Raw genomic sequence first — 19,700 nt, forward strand, 5'->3', positions numbered from 1 at the left:
ACCAGAGACTCCAGGCTGGAAACTGAGAACCTTGGGAGGGGAGGTGACCTCACTGATGAGGGCAAGGGAGGAGGGTGAATCACACCCTGGAGTTTTCCACCAAGTACCTGCCCTCTGTGGCTTCCAGGCAAGGCCCTGGACCTTCACAACCACTACCCCTCTCCTTGGGATTTTCCTAGAGAAAGCACCCAGAGCATATCTCAAGAAGCAACGTAGAGAGGACCCAGGCTTGGGACCAGACAGACCTGAGTTTCTTCTCCTCTATCATGTATCAGTCACGACAGCTAGACAAGGGTCAGCCTCGGTTTCCCAGTCTGTCAAACGTAGGTAACAATACAGTATCGACTTTGCGGGGCTGCTGTGAAGTGCTGGGATATCACAGGTGCTTCGGGGGGTGTGGGTCCCCTGGAAGCAGAGGCTGGGACAGTGGGGTATCTGCTCCCAGGCACCTCTGGTCGCTGCACAGCACCAGGCACCTACCTAGAAGTTGTCTGGAGTGGCCTGGCAGCTATCAGTGGGGAAGGGTAGTTTTGAATACATGTGCCCTATGCCGTGCGCCCAGTGAGTTCCTCCAGAACAGTGTCCTCGTCACTGTCCCTGAGCACGTCCACCTGGTGCTGGGTACGGCACCGTCCCACCGCCCTTCATTCAGAATAGCCGGTGCCTCCTTCAAGCAAAGGAGATGCTTCTTCAGCTCTAGGTGGCATGAAGGGAGAGGAAGTTGTGGGGAGAAAGGGAAAATTCCTTTTACATGTGCTTCCTCTTTGTACTTTAGAACTTCTCAGCAGGGGTGGGGTGTGAAGTGAGAATCTCAGTCTGTAGTTTTCCATCAAGCACCCCCGCTGTGTGTCTCTTGGTCCCCTCTCAGCATCTCCTGTGGGGTTTCACATGATGAGGAAGGCAGAGCAGGTCTCAGCTCTCAGACCCATTGCCTCTACGAAACCAGCAGCCGGGCTGGGGGTCAGCCGTGGCACAGTAGGACGTGGCCCAGCAAGAATCCATACTTGAGCCACCCCGGTGCTCAGGTGTGGCCTGTCCCTGAGTGTCAGGTCCACCGTGGATTGACCATAGAGCTATTGCAGAGGGGACATCAAAGTCCGTGCGATCACCTAGCTGTAGCTACTGCAGAACAAAACACGAGCCTCTGCATAAAAATGAGAAAGGGGGGAGAGGATCTGGCAACCCACGAGGGTGAGTTTTCCTCAAAAATTATATTTAGCTCCTCCGGTGTGACATGCTTTCTGCGAGGACGAACAGCAACAGCCCAGCAGTCCTGTCTCCTCTCCTTCACCTTGTCAGAGAACAGCTGCCTGGTTGACCTGGCCCGGGGAGTGCAGTTTGACTTGCCCCCAAAAGAGCTACCTAGTCCCTCGCTGTTTTTATCTGACTACCTCTGGCCTTAGTCCCACCATCTTAATGTTGAGTCCTTCCTTACTCAAGTTCTCCTAGCCTCCAACACCCACTTAGTATTCAGACCAGTTAGTAAACTCCTGGAGGCCAGAGACTCTCACCTTTGCAAAAGGTAGGCATCCTGGGAAGCCTAGCTGAGCCTGGGCTGTTTCCACACTGAGGAGTGTGCAGAGTGAAGATGACGTGTAGCTAAATGAATCTATTACCTTGGCTGAGGTAGGAACCACTGGCCACCACAGAATGTTCTCACCACCCTCATCTTCTAACCCCGTGCGTACTTTCGGAGGGCCTGGAATAGGACTTACTCCTGAGCATCTAACTCAGACGAGGAGTTTCACATGTTACTTCATTTCATCCCCTTAAGGACTTTGAAATATAAAAATCATCAGCCCCGTTTTACAGATGGGAAACTGGGGTGAGTAAACAGAAGCTACGTGGTTTGTCCGAAGGCCACACACGAGTGAGTGATGGTGCTGGGATTTGAACCTGGGCCTCTTGGCTCCAAAAATCTATGCTTGTTCCACTGTAGCATACTGTCCCCGACCATGGATATCGATAGGGCAGGGGTCTCATTTCATAATTCGTTATTTCTGCCTCTCACAGGTAATACAATTCTGCCTCAGAATAGGCACTCGGTGTTTACTGGATGGAGGATGGACGGATGGACGGACGGATGGATGGATGGATGGACGGATGGATGGACGGATGGACGGACGGACGGATGGATGGACGGACGGACGGATGGACGGACGGACGGACGGACGGATGGACGGATGCACGGATGGACACATGGACGGATGCATGGACGGACGGACGGACGGATGGATGGACGGACGGACGGACGGATGGACGGATGGATGGATGGACGAACGCATGGATGGACGCACGGATGGACGGACGGATGGATGGATGGACGGATGGATGGACGGACGGATGGAACTTGAAGGGGGAAAAATGATCACAGTTTTCCCTTTTCTGGGAGGACATTGTTTCCCCAGAATCAGAGGGCTTAGATGACTCAGGTCCTGCTTATCTTGGACGATGCTGCTGTGCGGAGTAGCACTCTCAGGCCACCGGAGGCAGAATTATTTTAGGACTACCTCTCCCTCCAGTGCAACCTAGTCTGAGACTGGGGACAGCAAGGGTATCTCTAAACTCTTCCTGAGCTCTCCGGTGATGCTGGCAGCCCGAAGTGGTGGGGCTGGAGCTATGGGAAATAGGATGGGTTTGCCCGAATGCTCCCCAGGGCAGCTGTCCCTATAGCATCTGTTGGACTCTAACAACACTGATGTGAGTAGTGGTATTCCTGTTTTATGGAAGAGAAGACTAAGGATCAGAGAGGTTACACTTGCCCAAGGTCACACAGTTAGTATGTAAAAGGGCCAGGATCCAAGCCAGGCCTGCAAGCCCCTCTAAAGGAGTACGCCCAGCTGGCTGTGGCGTCTCTGAGTTGGTGCACATGTGCACCTGTCTCTGAGGATGAGGAGGGGCTGGTGCCTGCATGGCTGTGTATGGATCTGAGACCCGGGTGTCCATGTGGGCAAGGTCTGAGGCCCCACGCAGCCTGGTGGGCTCAGTGTCTAACAAGCTGCTTCCCCACAGCCCTGGGCATAGTCTGTAACTCTCCTATACCTCTGCTTCTGCTCTCCCTGTTCAGCGTGCCCCGGGCTCTCACTGCTTGCCTTTCTTCTCTAACAGGTGTGGCCTCCAGACAAGAGAGGGCCCCTTCCTTTTGGGTCTTCTCTGGGAACTCCACGATACAGGGCCCACCCTTCCAGGCTGGGGAAGCAGGTGTCACTGACTCGGCTGCCCTACACCCCCACCCCCACCCCACCCCCATCTCTTCAGCCCTACTGGCTAAGGCCAAGGTACTCCTGCTTCCTTCCCTCAACCCTGACCCCTGACCCAAGCCAGCAGCATTCTCACACACTGCCTGCCAGCCCCGCCTGCGGTTACAGCCTCATCCCCTCGGCCACCTCCTTCGAGTTAGATGACCTCACACCGTGTGTCACCAAGTGACTGAAAGGACCCTCACACCCATGACCGCCTTTGAGCCCCACAACAAGCCTGCTTGGAGAAGGAGCACCTGGCATTATCTTCAACTGCAGAGCAAAGAACCTGAATTCCAAGCGGCTGCCCAAAGACACCCAGCAAGTGCTGGCACCACATCTCCTGATTCTTACTCCAACAGGTGACTCTCACACCATGTTCCACCATCAGGACGCTCCTAGATGCGACTCAGATCACATCTGAGTCTCACATTCCGCCGAGGCTGGCAGTTCTGGCAACTTTGGTCAGATGGATGGATACAGACAGGGACCCTTAGAACCCAACCTGCACCATGAGGTCCTGCCCCACCCCAGTTATCCTTTTCCACAGCTCTTTGCTCTTTTCTGTCATGGTATCTGTCACTCATTGTTTAGGAAATTGTGTCTGTTTTTGCTCCTGGTGTGTCACGAGCCCAGCACAGCACCATGAACCCAGCACCACACCACGAACCCAACACCGCACCACGAGCCCAGCACGGCACCACGAGCCCAGCACCGCACCACGAGCCCAGCAGGGCACCACGAACCCAGCACCGCACCACGAGCCCAGCACGGCACCACGAGCCCAGCAGGGCACCGCGAGCCCGGCACCGGACCACGAGCCCAGCAGGGCACCGCGAGCCCAGCACCGCACCACGAGCCCAGCACGGCACCACGAGCCCAGCACCGCACCACACGGGAGGTGTTCTGTCAATAGTGTCCGATGGATGGAGCTGCGGGTCTTGCAGCATCTCGAGTTCCGGCCTGCCTCTCCAGCAAACGTATTTCTCCCCCCGGTGAGACTGAGATTGAGCCCAGCACCCTGGGGGAATGCCCGAGCAGTCATTCTCCAGGGAAGGGCAGCCAAGGCTGACATACAGTAGGACAGCTGTCATTAATCTTCACCAACTCTTCCAACGACAAAAAGTCAAAAATTGAAGACTAGCAAATATTTCAGTGCATTTTTGTCCACTAATGGACATGTGAAGAACTGAGATCACCCAGGGAAGCCTGTGCACCCTCAGACTGCAGATCTAAGAATCACGGGACACACCAAGGGCAGCATCAGAAGACCCATCAGAACAAAGGTGGGCACAAAGGCAGACCCCCAAGCCCGTGCATAGGCCAGGAGAGATGTAGCCGTGTGCGCAACCACTTCCAAAACCACACACAAAGCAACAGCCCGTGGCCAGACGTGGTGTCTCACGCCTGTAATCCCAGTACTTTGGGAGGCCGAGGCGGGCAGATCACGAGGTCAGGAGATCGAGACCATCCTGGCGAACACAGTGAAACCCCGTCTCTACTAAAAATACAAAAAAAAATGAGCCGGGCGTGGTGGCGGCGCCTGTAGTCCCAGCTACTCGGGAGGCTGAGGCAGGAGAATGGCGTAAACCCGGGAGGCGGTGGAGCTTGCAGTGAGCGGAGATAGCGCCACTGCACTCCAGCCTGGGCAACAGAGCGAGACTCCGTCTCAAAAAAAAACAAACAAAAAAAAAAGGAACAGCCAGAAATATGTGGGCCCTGGCTCCATGCCCATATCCAGAGGTAAGGCTGCAGAGACACATCTGTGGCACCCTCTGGGCACCCCCCCCGCCATGCCCACTGTCCCCGAGCGGCGGTGGACTTCCTTCCACCTGGATCCTCTTTGCAGCCTCACCCGAAAGAGCTCCTCGCTCCTCCCTGCAGCTCAGGCCCTGACAGCAGCGCTGTGGCCACGGCAGCACCACCCCCTCGTGGCCACATCTGGCGGTGCCCCGGCATCCGGTGTCTCCAATCCTCAGAAGAGCGAGGCGGTCCCAAGGAAGTGGCATTCCTCTGCTGGACGGGCCGGGCAGTGCCCTCCTCTGCCAAGGCTCCCGAACCTGCTGCACTTGGCGTGGTCACAGCCAGCCCTCTCCCACGTCCCCCGCGCCCGGCCTCGGTGGGCACACGGGCACAGTTTTGGCCGCTGGGGGTAGGCGAGGACACAGCAGGGAACGTGGGGAGGAGGAAGCTGCCACCAGCCTTCGCCGTTCCTTTGGCTAGGACTCGGGTCTCCTTCATGCGTCCCTCAATTTCCTTTCTTATTCCACAGCGCAAAGGAGGAGGAAGGAAGCTGAGGACGTGTGGCGAGAGGCGGGGCAGCCCCCTCTGGTCCAGATGCCTGATGATGGAGGCCCTCAGCCTGGCCCCACCACCAGCCCCCCATCACCGTGCTGAGTGGGCCCCAGGGAGAACTCAGTGGCGGAAGCTATGATGGGGAGGGGCAAGGTCCTAAAGTCACAACTGTAGCATGGGGAAGGGTCAAGGCAGCCAGGCAGAGGGGCAGAAATCAGACAGAACCACTAGCAGTCAGCGGGAAGAATGTGGATTTAATGGAATGAAGGGCGAGAGGGCCCGAAGCCAGCAACAGTCTCGCCCCATCCACCAGCCCCCACCCAGCTTCCCAAGGGTCTCAGAGGGCCACTCTTGGCACTGGCCTTGCACATCTGTTCAGCAACTCCCGAGCTGAAAAGTCGGAGTGGGAGGCCTCCAGCTTGGCAGGTGGATTCCAAAACACCCCTTTTGTCTTATCCACTCCAGGTGCGGGGCAGGGAAGCACATGCGGCTGCTTCTGCCCTGTCCCCTCTGCAGCCATCCCCACGGCCAGGCTCACAGGCACCATCCCAGGGCCGGCCCCTAACAGTGAGACTCTAGCTCTGTGAGTCTGAGCAGCGAGGTCCTGGGGGTGGCGGGAGCCGAGGATCCTGCTGGGTTCCGCTGGGGCAGGTCCTCGGCTGGGCACATGAGCTGACGGATTCTCTGCAGGGAGCGCGGAGGCGGCTGTCAGGGGGCAGAGTGGGGGCAGGTCTGCCAGCTTCCCTCATCACCAACATCTGCCTGCCTCCCCACACACACACCTGCCCTCCTGTCATCACAGCTCCTGTCTGGGAGTCACCCTGTCTCTTCCTGAGACTTCTCAGCAGCCCCTCTGTCGCTCCCTGACACCCAGGCTAGGCCCGCGGGCCCCTCCGTACAACTGTGTGCACCCCGGCTGGCCATCCACCTGCCAGCACCTGCGAAGCCTCCCAGCCCCCCGGGCTGCTTTCTTGCCCACAAAGGCTCTACCTCTCTGAAGGGGCCCTTGAGGGTGCCAAGTCTGTAGAGGCTCCAGGCAGGAATGCAGACCATGGAGGAGAGAGCCAGGAGCCAGCCCAGGGCATCGCCCCACCATGGGTACGTGTATTTCTTGTTGTAGGTCAGCGGAGTGTACTTGATCAGGGAGAAGAGGAAGGTGGCCTGGGGGGGAACGGAAGAGAAAGGGGTTGGGGGCGGGGCCTGTGCCCTCAGCTCCCCCACCCCCAGCAGCCTGGAAGAAATCACCCTCCGAGCCTGGATTCCCTTTAGGCTCTTCTGGGCCAATCGGCCTCCAATCTTCTCCATCCACACTCTGCCCAAAACCCACACCCCCAGCAGTAGACTCTGCCACGCCAGGGCCCCTGTGCCCCTGGGCACCTCTACGTGCAGCTGACTCCCAGTTAGGACATGATCGTGTGCCCACTGCGTGCTGTGAGGTATTTCCCTCCCCTCCTGCATCGTGAGTTTGGGGTCTGAGTGCCTCGAGGGTAGAGGCCATGCCTCGTTCTCCCGCTGCCTCTCAGTTTTATCCTGCACACAGTGGGGGCCTGGGAACGGCTGACACAAAGAGATATGGCCAAAGTTCTCTGCAACTTTCTAGCTCGGGCCAGTGGCTTAACCACCTCTTCAACCTCAGCTTCATCTGTAACACCAGTGTAACAGCAGCACTTCCTTCATGGGGCTCTTGTGAAGATGAAATGAGTTAATACGTGTTCAAGCACCTCGGGCCCAGCACCCAGTCAGTGCTCTGTACTGGCCGCTTTTACCATTGCTGTGGTGATTAGAATATTATGAGCCGTCCAGTGCACCCGGGTTCAGTCCTGGCCTGTGACGTTAGACTCACACTGTGGTGTTGGTCAAACCGTCTGACAGCTCTGGACCTCAGTTTATCCTTCTGTGACATGGAAAGGAAGAATCTATCTTGCTGTAGTTTTCTAGAATCCAAAAGCAGGATGAGTGAAAGCCTAAGATGATTTTCAGTTCCTAGGGAGAAGTCCATGGCAGGGCTAACGGCTTCTCTACCCTGCTAGCCACCGTCTCTCCCTCCCTTCATCTGACTTTATCCCTGAAATGATCTTACTGTGCACACAGCTGGCGTGAGGAACAGCCAACAGTATTTGATAAGAGGCCACGGCCTGTACCCAATCATGTCTTCGATGTTGTCGTAGAAACGTCTGGCTCCTACCATGCAGAAAAGAAGAAGGAAGCGGGAGAGTCATTCTTCGGCACCCAGAACATCAGGAGGGGCCACAAACAGAATGGGCGGGGACCCATGAAGAGATGGCATCACAGCTGTCTGTTCAAATCGCTGCTGGGAGAAAGCTCTTGCCTGGCTCTCACAGGCAGAAACAGCAGCAAGCAGGCCTTGGCCTGGGGACGGGCAGTCACTTCCTGGTTATCGAGGTTGTCAAAAGCTGAAAATGTTTGGACAGGGCGGGGTATGGGCCCACCTGAGCTGGTCTAGGTACAGCTATAACCAAGACTGTGGGCAAGGCAGCGGCTGGGGCGCCTTCCAAAGGCAGCAATTTAGGATTTGCCCGATTTTTGAGGTTGGGTAGGGAGGCGCCCCAGGAAAAGGTAAGTGTGAGCAGTGGATGCCTGTTACGTGTCTAAGGGCCCCGAGATCCTTAGACAAGAGGAGGATGCGGGGACCTAGGGGAGGAGTCACTCACCATAAACCCAAGCCACACAGAGGGACTCAAAGATGGCCACGAACAGGAGACACATGCCACTGGCGGCGTAGTAGTCGAAGAGCTGGAACACGTACATTCCACCCTGCACGGGAGGAGAGAGCTGTAAAAAGAACTTCATCCAGTGGGAACAGACAGATTCCCTCCTACGCCCTTGAGCGTCACACGGTGGAGGCACCGAGCAGAGCTGGTGAGGATCACAGGAGACGGATCACAAAAGAGAAGTCATTTGTAAGGCGTAAAGCACGAGGCAGATATGAGACGCTAATTATTTTTATTATTGTTTTGAGACAGAAGATAGATGAAATAAGACAGCGATTGTTAGAGTATGTCTGAGAACACTTAGAGACTGGCCCCGAAGCCCAAGACATAGCGTGTCCTCTCTGGGGAAAGGATTAGGATAAGGGCTGTCATTGATATTGTCAAGCTGACAAGCTGCGTCTCCCTCCTCCTCCCTCGAGACGGCACACGGAACGCTCCCCAGCCCCAGGGCTCCCTTTCTCGCTTTGAAGTTTGTACACAGAACTCGGTTCAGCTGCCTGGGAAATCACCATATCTTGCTGGAGATGTAGCTTCTCCCAATCCAACGCTCCACATACCTCTTCACTTACTGGGGAGCCAAATGGCTCCTCACCCATCCCTGGAGGTGGGTGGTCTGTGCCCAAAGGCCAGAGGAGGGACCTGCCTACTTTGTCCTTCCTGGGATGGGGAAAAGAGGGAGTCCTAGTGTCCGGAAGCCCGGAAGACCTGCCCTGACCAGGGCATCTGCCTCACTGACAGGTAGCAGCTGTCACTCGGCTCCTCCTCCCCGTCGTCCCCCGCCTCCCCGGCCCTCACCTCCGTGAGCATGACCAGCCCTACAAGGAAGGAGACGACGGATACTCCAAGGATGAGGACTTCCCGCCGGTTCTTCTTGCGGAACACGCGAGGGTACATGTCCACCAGCGCTGTCACTAGGCTTTCTACACACACAAACTGGATGAGAGGGCAAAGGGATTGCAGGCAAGGAGAGCTCCCGAGATGCCCTGTCCCTGAGCGCTGGCTTCTCGCTCCCAGGATCAGCCCTGCCAGCCTCACTCTCTCAGGTCCCCAGAGCCATTGTCCTTGCCTGGTGAGGTCAGGACTCACCCTCAAGCTCCCTTGCACCCCCGAAAGGGCATCCTCGTCTGACATTCACCCAGCCCCCAGCTAGTTTACGGGCCCTCGGGGCATACAGTTCAACCACATGCCCGCTGCTCCTCCTCCCAGCACACACCCCCCACTCATCTCTCAGCCCCTGAGTGGCTGCCTCTTGATACCTGACTATCCAGTCCCAGGAGAACGACCATGAAGAAGAAACAGCAGGCCCAGAGAGGAGAGAAGGGCAGCATCACCACGGCCCGCGGGTAAGCGATGAAAGCCAGGCCAGGGCCTACGACAAGGAGCAGAGGAACACGGGCCAGTGCCTGGGCCAGCTCCAGGCCGTGTGTGACCCATGGCTTCCCAGTGTGGGACCATGGAATACCAGGAGCTAGAGGAAACTTCACCCCAAAGTTACTATCGCCACCACCATCCTCACCCGGGAGAAGCCACCCCAACCTCCACCCGTTTCTCGGATTTCCAAGGTACCTCTCACTGCATTCTCATTGGCAAGAACAAAATTTAGAGATGGTAGGTGTAAATGGCTGTGGGCCTAAAAGGACTCCAGATCTCCAGATCTATTGTACAGACCTGAGGTTTCAAGCCTAGAATGAGCTCAGAAGCCAGCAGGCCATAGACATGTGTGAAGCAGACCCGGCGCAAAACACAAGGAGGTGGCAGGGCCTGGTGAGAAGCGGAGCGATCAGGCCCCAGCTGCTAGCGATGATTTCTTGTATTTGTAAGGAATGTAGATGGTACCAAAGAAAATTGCCCCAAGGCCAGGTTTGGCCTGGGGCCTCCAGTTTACCACCTCTGTGCCTGGAGCCCTTTCTGTCACCCTACGACGACGCTGGCACCGATTGCAGAGTGCTGCTGACCCACATCCTCACGGTTCGTGAACGCTTCTCTCAACTGACTCGTGTGGCAGGAAAAAATGCACATAACAGAGCCTGGGTCTCCCCATGGGAAGTTCCTCTGAAAAGTGAAGGGCATCACTGTGACCTTGGAGGTCTTTTGCTTCTGCCCGTCCCAGCTCCCACACTGGTGAGGTGGGGATTGTGCAGGGCCTGCCCCACAGGTTTCCATTGCATGGTACAAGCAGAGCGCCTCGCCCAGCACCTGGCATACAGTCCACACTTAGAAAGTGAGACATGGGCCAGGCACGGTGGCTCATGCCTATAATCCCAGCAGTTTGGGAGGTTGGGGTGGGTGAATCACTTGAGGCCAGGGGGTCAAGACCAGCCTGGCCAACATGGTGAAAACCCGTCTCTACTAAAAATACAAAAATTAGCCGGGCAAGGTGGCACATGCCTGTAATCTCAGCTACTCAGGAAGCTGAGGCACGAGAATCACTTCAGCCTGAGAAGCGGAGGTTGTAGTGAGCCAAGATCATGTCACCACACTCCAGCCTGGGTGACAGAGCAAGACTCCCTCTCAAAAAGTTAAAAAAAAAAAAAAAAAAAAAAAAAAAAAAAAAAGCGAGAGAGACTATCCTTAATGAGAATCCCAGACCTCCCCTGCCCAGGGCTTGGCATCCTGTGTGGCCCAGGCGTGCTTCTGAATGCCATGGTAAAAAATCATCTTGTGCCAGGCGCAGTGGCTCAAGCCTGTAATCCCAGCACTTTGGGAGGCCGAGACGGGTGGATCACGAGGTCAGAAGATCGAGACCATCCTGGCTAACACGGTGAAACCCCGTCTCTACTAAAAAACACAAAAAACTGGCCAGGCGAGGTGGCGGGCGCCTGTAGTCCCAGCTACTTGGGAGGCTGAGGCAGCAGAATGGCGTGAACCCGGGAGGCGGAGCTTGCAGTGAACCGAGATCGCTCCACTGCACTCCAGCCTGGGCGACAGAGCGAGACTCCATCTCAAAAAAAAAAAATCATCTTGTTACAGGGCAAAAGTAGGTGAGCAAGAGCAACATTTTACGGCTTATTCAGATCAGAGCCTGGGCCTTGATGTTATTTGAAAGCAGCAACAACAGCACTGCATGGCGGAAAGGCAGTCACTCACAAACGGGGGAAGCTCTATATGCTGATAGAAACTTCCCCTTGAGATTCATTTTAAAATGAACAAAATGAGACAAGGTACAGAACAGTGTATATAGTGTGTTATCATTTGGTTTTTTAAGAAGGAGGCAAGAAATAGAAATAGTAATATGTATCACATGTATATGTCTGTGTATATATTTTTTCTCATATATGTCTAAACTATTTCTGGAAGGATAAACACGAAGCAGATAACATTGGCTGCCTCCAGGGTAATGAACTGGAAGCCAAGGATGGGAAGAAAAATGTTCAGTACATGCCTCCTCTTTGAAGCTGGAATTACTTCTCCCCCAAGCCATCCCGGAATGCATCCACTGAATGGTGGCCGTAGCTCACCCCGAGTGGAGGCGACACGCAGAAACGTCTCTCGACCCTCGCTGCCAGAGGTCTGAGCCAGGCTCCCCGCCTCCGGGCCGCCCCAGAAACACTCACCTGACTCGGCCACCTCAGAAATGGGCACCCCCTGCTCCTGGGACATGAAGCCCAGGATGGAGAAGATGGCGAAGCCGGCCACAAAGCTGGTGCCGCTGTTGAGGAAGCAGAGGGCGAGGCAGTCCCTGTGGGGCAGGGGTGAGGAGAGGGCGGAATGGCAGGATCAGAACAGGGCTGCGACCTCTCCTGCTTCCTGTCTGGGAGCACAGCCCCTCCTGACGGACACTGTCCTGGCCCCTTCACGGAAGCCGGAGCAGGGCTACCTGGCAGAATTCAGAGGACCACGCATAGCATGGGCTCTCCTCCGACACTCCCTGGCCCCCCCAGCCCAGGCATGGAATAAATCAAGGTAGTCCTGAAAGAATGAGGCTCCAGGGAAGTAAAACATGAATCTAGATGTGTCAAACTGCCACACAGCCGCCCCTCTCTGCCATCCTGGTCCACTCCTCGTGGGACACTACCACTCGGCCATGATCCCATTTGGCATGCCAACACAGGGATAGACACATGGTGATCCCAAACAAGAAGTAACTCTTAGTCACCTAAATTCAATGTTGAGATGCACAAGAATGATTTCATTTCAGCTATGCTTCAGCTGGTATTAAAATTGGCTTAAATTTTCTGAGCACAAACCAGGTAGGCAAGGAGAGAACAATGGGGACAGGACGTGAAGTGAGGGAGATGGTGTGAAAAATGGGTAAGGATTCAAAGTTTTGGGGGCAGAGTTACCAAGCAGGCAAGACTGGGGTGCAATGCATGACATTGCTAATCACAGTAGGACCTCACTTCTCATCGATACATTCTTGCAAATTGCAACTTTATGCAAAACAACCTATAATGAAACCAGTTTTTTTTTTCTCATCCAAGTTATAAGGAAACGACATTATTCAAAGACCTGTTGTGCTTCTCAGGCTTGCTTACCTAGCACTCCTGAGCCTACCAACCTCTACATCAGCCAGGAGGCCAGATCCTCCTGCTGTGGTCCCCCAGCCAATCACAACTATCCCACCCTTTCAGATGCAGTTCTCTGTCCACCTTGCAGTTGGCTCCTTGCAGCTCCTGGTAGCCCTGGGGTGTTGGATATGGAAGTGTAGACAGGGGGGCAGATCCAGGAGCTGATACACCCTCTGACTCACCCTCGTCTAGCGTGGCTGGAGGGACAGTAGAGAGATGCAGGTGTGTGGCTCAGGCCCCACGCCCCCAATCACCTGTAGCAGTTGTTGTGGTACTTGTTGTAGCTGCCCAGGGCTGTCAGGCACCCAAGACAGATGGCGAAGGAGAAGAAGATCTGGGTGCCCGCATCCATCCACACCTACAAAGGGAAAGGGCAAGAAAGGTGAACTCCCAGGAAAGCCGGGCCATTCAAGCCATGGAAGGACATAGGCACGTGGCTGAGCCAGACACTGGCTAGGGATGGTGAGAAACCTGTTCTCAGCCAACACTGGCATCCTGCAACCTCTGTCACCCCGGTGGGCTCTACTCCCTGGGCTCCTGGATGAAGTTTCTTGGGCACTACTAGGATAGGACAGGCATTAAGCATTCAAAGAAAACGAAAAAGACTAAAAGACCCGTGGTGGAAGTGTGTAGGAGGGTGGGACAGGGCTCTAGAACAAAGTTAGGTCTCCTGTCAAGGTTTGGATCCTAGGTTCTGCCCCCACTTTCTCCTGTGACCAGTGTGGAGGAATCCAGGCACAGGGTCTCCGGAACACTCTCCCTAACATCAGGGCTCCCACCAGTACGTAGCTTTGCCCCTCACATCTCAGCCACCTCTGTCTGCAGACAGGGAGAGTAATTCGCGGCCCGCAAAAAGGCAAAAGGACGAACAGAAACACCTTGAAAAGGGCTTTGTAGTGCTTGGGAGGGGAAAAATCACAGTCCAGCTAAACATAGAGTTGGCTGTTATTGTTATTATCTCAGCTGGCTCGCCCAGCCTGTGCATGTTGTGATTTAGATCTAACAGCTAGAATAACATCTCAGACAGAAAGAACATCAAGGCAACAGGACCGAGTGACCCCGCAGATCTGCAGGACCCTCCCCAGGCGCTCCTGCCCTGGCGACGTGCGCACAGCCAGGGAGCACCCCGCTATGGACGCAGACATCCAAGCAGGTGTTCCTCACATGTCTGTGTTCCTAACGGAAAGGGTACCGGATGACCCGTCTGTGTCTTTTGCTCAGCCTCATTCCGGTACCCCCAAGCAGGCCCCTACTTTCCACAAAACCCTCTATTGCTTTCATCACTCCCTTCCGCTAATATCAGGCCTCCAATTCCTCAGTCCCTTCCTGGTCTTTGCCTGCCTGCCTAGGCATGGTCACCACCCTCAGCCCCTACCCCTTGCTCCCTCCTTTCATGCTCACCCCTACCAAAGCGGCCACATTCCTCAGCAGTGTAGGGGCCCGAGGGATCCATCAGCAGGCTGACCGCCTCAGAATCACGCCGATTCCTCAGTCAGCATCCCCAGTCGAGACGCTAAATCCCTAGGCCTGAAGGAGAACCCAGAACTCGTATCCTTTTCAGAGCTTCCTGGGTGATCCTAATGGTCACCAGGTATGGGATGCCCCTATCGGGGTGCACCCAGGGCACCCATCCTCTTATCATGTTTCCATTCTGCAGGGCCAGGGACAGAGTAGGGAAGACGGTAGGGGGAAGGGGATAATGTCTCCAGCCTCCCATTCTTGAGTTCACTGGGAATCCCGTCCTGAGATGGTCTGTGAGGCAGGAGGCGCCACCAGGAACAAGGGGTCAGCAGCAAGAAGCACAGAGGAGGATTTGGAGGGGCTGGAGCCAGTGAGGAAATCACACAGAGAAGGAAGTGGTAGGAATGAAATGCTAGAGAAGGAAACGGTGGGAATGCTAGAGAAGGAAACAAACCCTGAGGACAGGCAAGGGGAGTGCTTGCAAATTTCAGTGTCTCGCTTCTCCCAGTTAAAAAAAAAAAGTTTCGGTGTGATGCCACACCAGTTTTGAGGAGATGCCTTGGCCAGTCTGTTTCCTCCTTTGAGATGTTCCAAATCCTTTTCTCTTCTAAAACTCTACCACACAGATCGTGCACAGATAGTCATCTCAGGAAAACTCACTGACTTTGGCATGAAAGTCATTTGGTTCTATCTTATTCCTGCTTCACCGGCTACGTTATTGGCAGCTTCAAGAGCAGGACCTTCTGGCGAAAGGCCCTGAGCTTATAGAGAAAGCGTTTCCCCAGGGTGAGAGGTGGAGGGGCTCAGGACCAATGCGTGTCTCCTGGGTACTGCCCCTTCATGAGGTCAGGCACCTCCTCCCACAAAGGTCATTCAGGATGTGGCTCAGGAGCCTGGAGGCCTCACGCCTTGGACGTTTGCTCCCGGGCCTGACAGTGCACTGGGTGCAGACCGGGCCATGAGTTCCCAAGGAAGCACACTGTAGCTGCCCACACACAGGCAGAGGCACAAGCCTGAGATGGGCAGCTTTGTGAACTTGTGCTTGGGAAGGAATAATAAGAGAAATCGTGACTTGGCCATTCACCTCGCCTCGGCAGGGGTGGGAGGTCAGAGTGGGGTCATGTGGAGACTGAGTTGGGGGAGACATTAATGAGAACCAAGGAAAATGCAGCAGGAGGGCTGGAAACCCAGAGCACAAGGGTCAATGCACTCTTTGACCAAAGCCTTTGACTACAGCCCCCTCGCTGGGAGCTTGGCAAGCCGCAGCTCCCCACACAGCTGCTGCCCGACAAGCCTGCTGGGATGGGGAAAAGAACAGGGTCAGAAGCAGGGCTGAGGGACACGCAGAGCAAGCTGTTCCATTCCCACCACAGGCGCCCACCCCCTGCCCACGCCAGGAGCTCTGGTTTCTGGAAGAAAGCTCTGACATGTCTTTGGCTAGGGCAGAAGGCCGACCGAGGGAAAAACAAGTGTGAAAATTCTTGGTGGAACGCAGGTAAAAAGAGGTCTTGGGGGGAAAGAGGAGGAGAGGGGATCTGGGAGAAATGTTTTCAGCCTCGAGTCCAACCCCCGGAATTATCCATCTCTCTCTACTGTTTTTAGGAAGGCAATGTGGTGTGACGGAAAAGCACGGGCGCTGAAGTTACGTTAATCTGGGCTCAAGTCCTGACTTTATTAATTGCTGGCTGTGTGACCTTAGGCAACTCACTTAACCTCCCTGAACCTCCCTTTTCTCATGAGGAAAATGGGTATAATAACAAATAAAATAATGTATGTGAAATGCCTAACACATAAATAAATATTCGTTTCCTATCTCACCTCCTAGAATGATAAAAAGCAGCTCTTAAAACTCTCAAATAATTCATATTCTTTGGAAATATCGATCACGGTGAATAAGACAGTAGTCTTCGAAAAACTACTTGAGATCAACCCAAGCTCCCCCGCGTGCTAGTTTTGTGATTCTGGGCAAGTTTCTTGGGTTCCCTAAGCTTCTGTTTCTCCCTCTGTAAGATGAGGCTGGCCCCACACTCACAGGGTTGGACTGTGTCAAGCACTCGGCAAAGGGCCTGGCAAATAAGGAGGACGCAATAAGGTTAGCTTTGGCCACTGTTTACTGCTATTATTTTAAAAAGCAACTCATCTTTCATTGGTAATGAGGTGGCATAGATTGGATTTCAATGCTAAAATAAAGACTAGTTCTAATCGGTGATTTCAACTTCCTCCCTAAACAAACCTTTCCTTAGACTTGCTTCACGTAGGGATTTAAAAGGTTCCAGGAGGGCTCTTTGGTGCCCTCCTCCCGTCCCCCGCCTTTGGCAATCTCCTAAAGTGCAGCAGAACGGGCACAGGGCCAGGACCCAGGAAAGAAACGAGTGGCCTGAACAAAGCGCAGGGCTCCAGCAGAGCCCTGGGTCTCCAGTGGCCACTCTCCAGGGGGACGAGACAAGGCCTGGGAACACCGGGAAAGGCAGCAACCTGCCCCCCACACAGCAAGCCTGGCAGGAAAAGGGGAGCAAACAAGAGGGGAGCACGGCGTGGTCTCTGCCTGGCCCCCAACCACCAGCCTCAGTGCTTGGCAGAGAGATCCGTCTTTGGCCTCTGTGTCGTGGAGAAGAAATTTTGCACCTTTCTCGAGTGCCAGGCAAATGCCAGTGAGAATAATCACACTTCCCGGGGAGTGCCAACGAGATTCAATTAGGGCTCTGGCAGAGCCCCCACACCCCGCAGGTGCTGCTGTGTTCACTGACAACAAAGGCCCAGCTTCAGCATGAGACTTGGACCAGGCAGAGAAGGCGGCCGCTCAGGACCCGTCCTGGCACTTGGCCCAGCCCCCTCCCCACCGCCCCAAAGCACTTGGAAGACAGACGCTGCCTGCACGGCCCAAAGCTGGCTGGAATGGAAAGAACGGTATCCCGGACCACAGGCTGAAAGAGGTCTTTGTCCCTGCAGTCACCCAGACACAGACTTAGGGCCTCATTAATGCTCAGAACTTGAAAGCGACCCGGTCCACCTTCTTTATGTTTTCTGGAAGCTATTATGTACCAAACATGGCACTGGAACAGATTCGGCACGTAGTAGATACTCGTAGTAGATTCATTCAGGTTTTTTCTGATAAGCTGTGAGAGAAACAAAGGTGAGCAGCCAGGGACCTCGTCTCCAAGAGTGGACCATAAAGTGCACAGCATTTGTCACCCTTCGGACCCAGTCCCAGCTGCAGGTATGAGGGTGAAAATATGCTTGAAGCTCTCTAGGCCTTAACGTCCTAATCTATAAAATGGGGTTGCCTGGTTGACCTGCTGTGAGCGTTTGCTGAAATAAGGCATGTAAGCCTCTGAACGATGTCAGGGACAGAGGAAGCACGCCCTAGTAGTTAGCTGTAAATAGCTGATCAGGACAAAGCCGTGAATCTGTTGTGGAAATACTGAGCCCCTCTGTCCTTCCTTCCTGCCTGTCACCTTTCCTGGTCCTGCCTGCATCCTCTCTGGCCTACCTGCGGACAAAGGTGGTCAGTGATCTTCGTAGCTTAGCCACTGGTTCTCAACTCCGCCGCTCCAGAACCACCGTGGCTTTCTCGTGTGCGGGGAGTCCAAGCCAAACTCTTCACCCGGCCTTCAAAGCCTCCCCTCCTCTCAGCTTCCCCCACAACTCCTGCTCGCCGCCTACTGTCCACCACAGCCCTTTGGTTCTAGGTAAGTCAAAGGGCTTATGATTCACAAAACAAAGATATCCTTTGCCTGGTAATTGCCATAATTACTGGCTGCACAAACTTAGGCCACGGTGGGCTCATCTTACAATGAGGAACATGCACTGGGGTCCTAGAAGGATCCCAGTTGTGCTTCGACAGTTTGGCTCCAAAGTCTGACTGCAGCCCTAGTACCCTGCGTGGACATGCGGCAGTAGCAATCTTATCTCTGTGCTGTCTGAGAAATGGGAGAAGGGAAAGATAAGCCTCTATCCCACCAGACGGTTATTGAGAAACACTCAGGACCAGGGCTACTCGACTCTGCAGGGAGGTTTCTGAAGAGCAGTGGTCTGGCTGCTTCCGGAAGCCACAGCGTCCCAGTAGAGCTCAGGATGAAAGAATCAAAACCGGGCCGCAGCGGCCAGGAGACGGAGAACGGCGTGGCTTCCGGATCGCCTGACGTTCCGCACCAGGGGGAGCTGTTGCCCCTGTGTGCACGGAGCTCCCAGCCTCGTTGTGCCTGTCCCCTTTCTCTTGCTCCCTGTCAGCAACGTCGTGAATATGCTGGTGCCCGACTATTTTAAAACGTTTGGAGCCATCCCAGTGTCTTCTATGTGCTGGGAGCCACTCGCCCTTATGTCTCCTTGGGGCTTCTTTCACAGACACAGAGAGATCCTCCAGCAACAAGAGGAGGGTCTCCAGGTTGCACACTCACTCCCCCAGCAGGGTGGCCTCTGCGCCCAGGAGGCAGAGGCAGGGCATAACCGTGTAACATTTCAGGGCCTCTGGGGCAGAGATTACCCACGCTCCCCTCCGGCCCTCAACACCTCCTAGCTTTGCCAGCTTTCAACTGGCTGCCAAAGAGGGGAAGGTAAGAGACCTGTCAGAGGCAGGGGCGGCCCATTCCCCCTTCAGGCAGCAGGCAACACCAGCTCTCCCTACCCGGACGGTGAAAAAGCTGTAGCAGAGGGAGTGCAGACCATGAAGGCAGGGTGGGGAGGAGACCCGGAGTCTCTGGACATCTGACAGGGAAACTTAACACTAGCCCAGCTGGCTGAGGGCAGGGCCAGGGAGCTGAGACCTAGACGTGGGTCACATGGGCAGAGGGAGGGAACCAGGAGGCAGATTGAGGGGTAAGAATTAAAGAGGAAGCTCAGTAGGAGACAAGCCCCTAAGAGATAAATGTATGAAGTGGGTGGGGAGAGGATGGGAGAAGGATACCCGAGTAAGGACTGTGAGTGACACTTGCGGCCCTTGAGAAATATTACTAGAAATATTACCCTAGTAATATTTGCCTGGGTTCCCTGGCAGCTGTGAACCCAAGAAGGGACAGTGTCCGACACCTTATGACCACAAACAGCTGCTAACACGTCAGAGGCATTTGAACCAGAGCGACTCCAGCTTGAACAGGGGTGGGTGAAATAAGGCTGAGACCTACTGGGCTGCGATCCTAGGAGGTGAGGCATTCTCAGTCACGGGATGAGACAGGAGGTCGTCACGTCCCCAGACACAGGTCATAAAGACCTTGCTGATAAAACAGGTTTCAGTAAAGGAGACAGCCAAAACCCGCGAAAACCAAGATGGCGACAGAAGTGACCTCTGGTCTTCCTCACCACTCTTTACATGCAAATTAGTATGCGTTAGCATGCCTGAAAGACCCTCCCACCAGTGCCATGACAGTTTACAAATGCGAAGGGAGTTAACCTCTATGGTCTGAAATCAGGGGAGAACCTTCAGTTTTGGGAATTGCCCACACCTTTCCGGAAAACTGATGAATAACCCA

General features: G+C 54.7%; 1 protein-coding gene across 6 annotated transcripts in view; it reads right to left on the reverse strand.

Annotated features, from left to right (window-relative positions):
- Nucleotides 1-5,768: 5,768 nt before the first annotated feature.
- Nucleotides 5,769-19,700, reverse strand: part of SLC6A13 (solute carrier family 6 member 13) — a 50,658-nt gene continuing 36,726 nt past the window's right edge. For 4 of the 6 annotated variants that reach the window (XM_050747071.1, XM_050747075.1, XM_050747076.1 and 1 more), the window contains 8 exons: nucleotides 13,029-13,132; nucleotides 11,821-11,945; nucleotides 9,523-9,635; nucleotides 9,062-9,199; nucleotides 8,207-8,309; nucleotides 7,615-7,715; nucleotides 6,525-6,695; nucleotides 5,769-6,239 (listed from right to left, as the gene is read on the reverse strand). In XM_050747071.1, the coding sequence (XP_050603028.1) occupies nucleotides 6,096-6,239; nucleotides 6,525-6,695; nucleotides 7,615-7,715; nucleotides 8,207-8,309; nucleotides 9,062-9,199; nucleotides 9,523-9,635; nucleotides 11,821-11,945; nucleotides 13,029-13,132 (999 nt within the window). In that variant the 3' untranslated portion in view covers nucleotides 5,769-6,095. The remainder of the gene's footprint in view (nucleotides 6,240-6,524; nucleotides 6,696-7,614; nucleotides 7,716-8,206; nucleotides 8,310-9,061; nucleotides 9,200-9,522; nucleotides 9,636-11,820; nucleotides 11,946-13,028; nucleotides 13,133-19,700) is intronic. The other 2 variants (XM_050747073.1, XM_050747077.1) reach the window with 1 other exon arrangement.

Source organism: Macaca thibetana, chromosome 11 (assembly GCF_024542745.1).
Source record: "Macaca thibetana thibetana isolate TM-01 chromosome 11, ASM2454274v1, whole genome shotgun sequence".
Lineage (NCBI taxonomy): Eukaryota > Metazoa > Chordata > Mammalia > Primates > Cercopithecidae > Macaca > Macaca thibetana.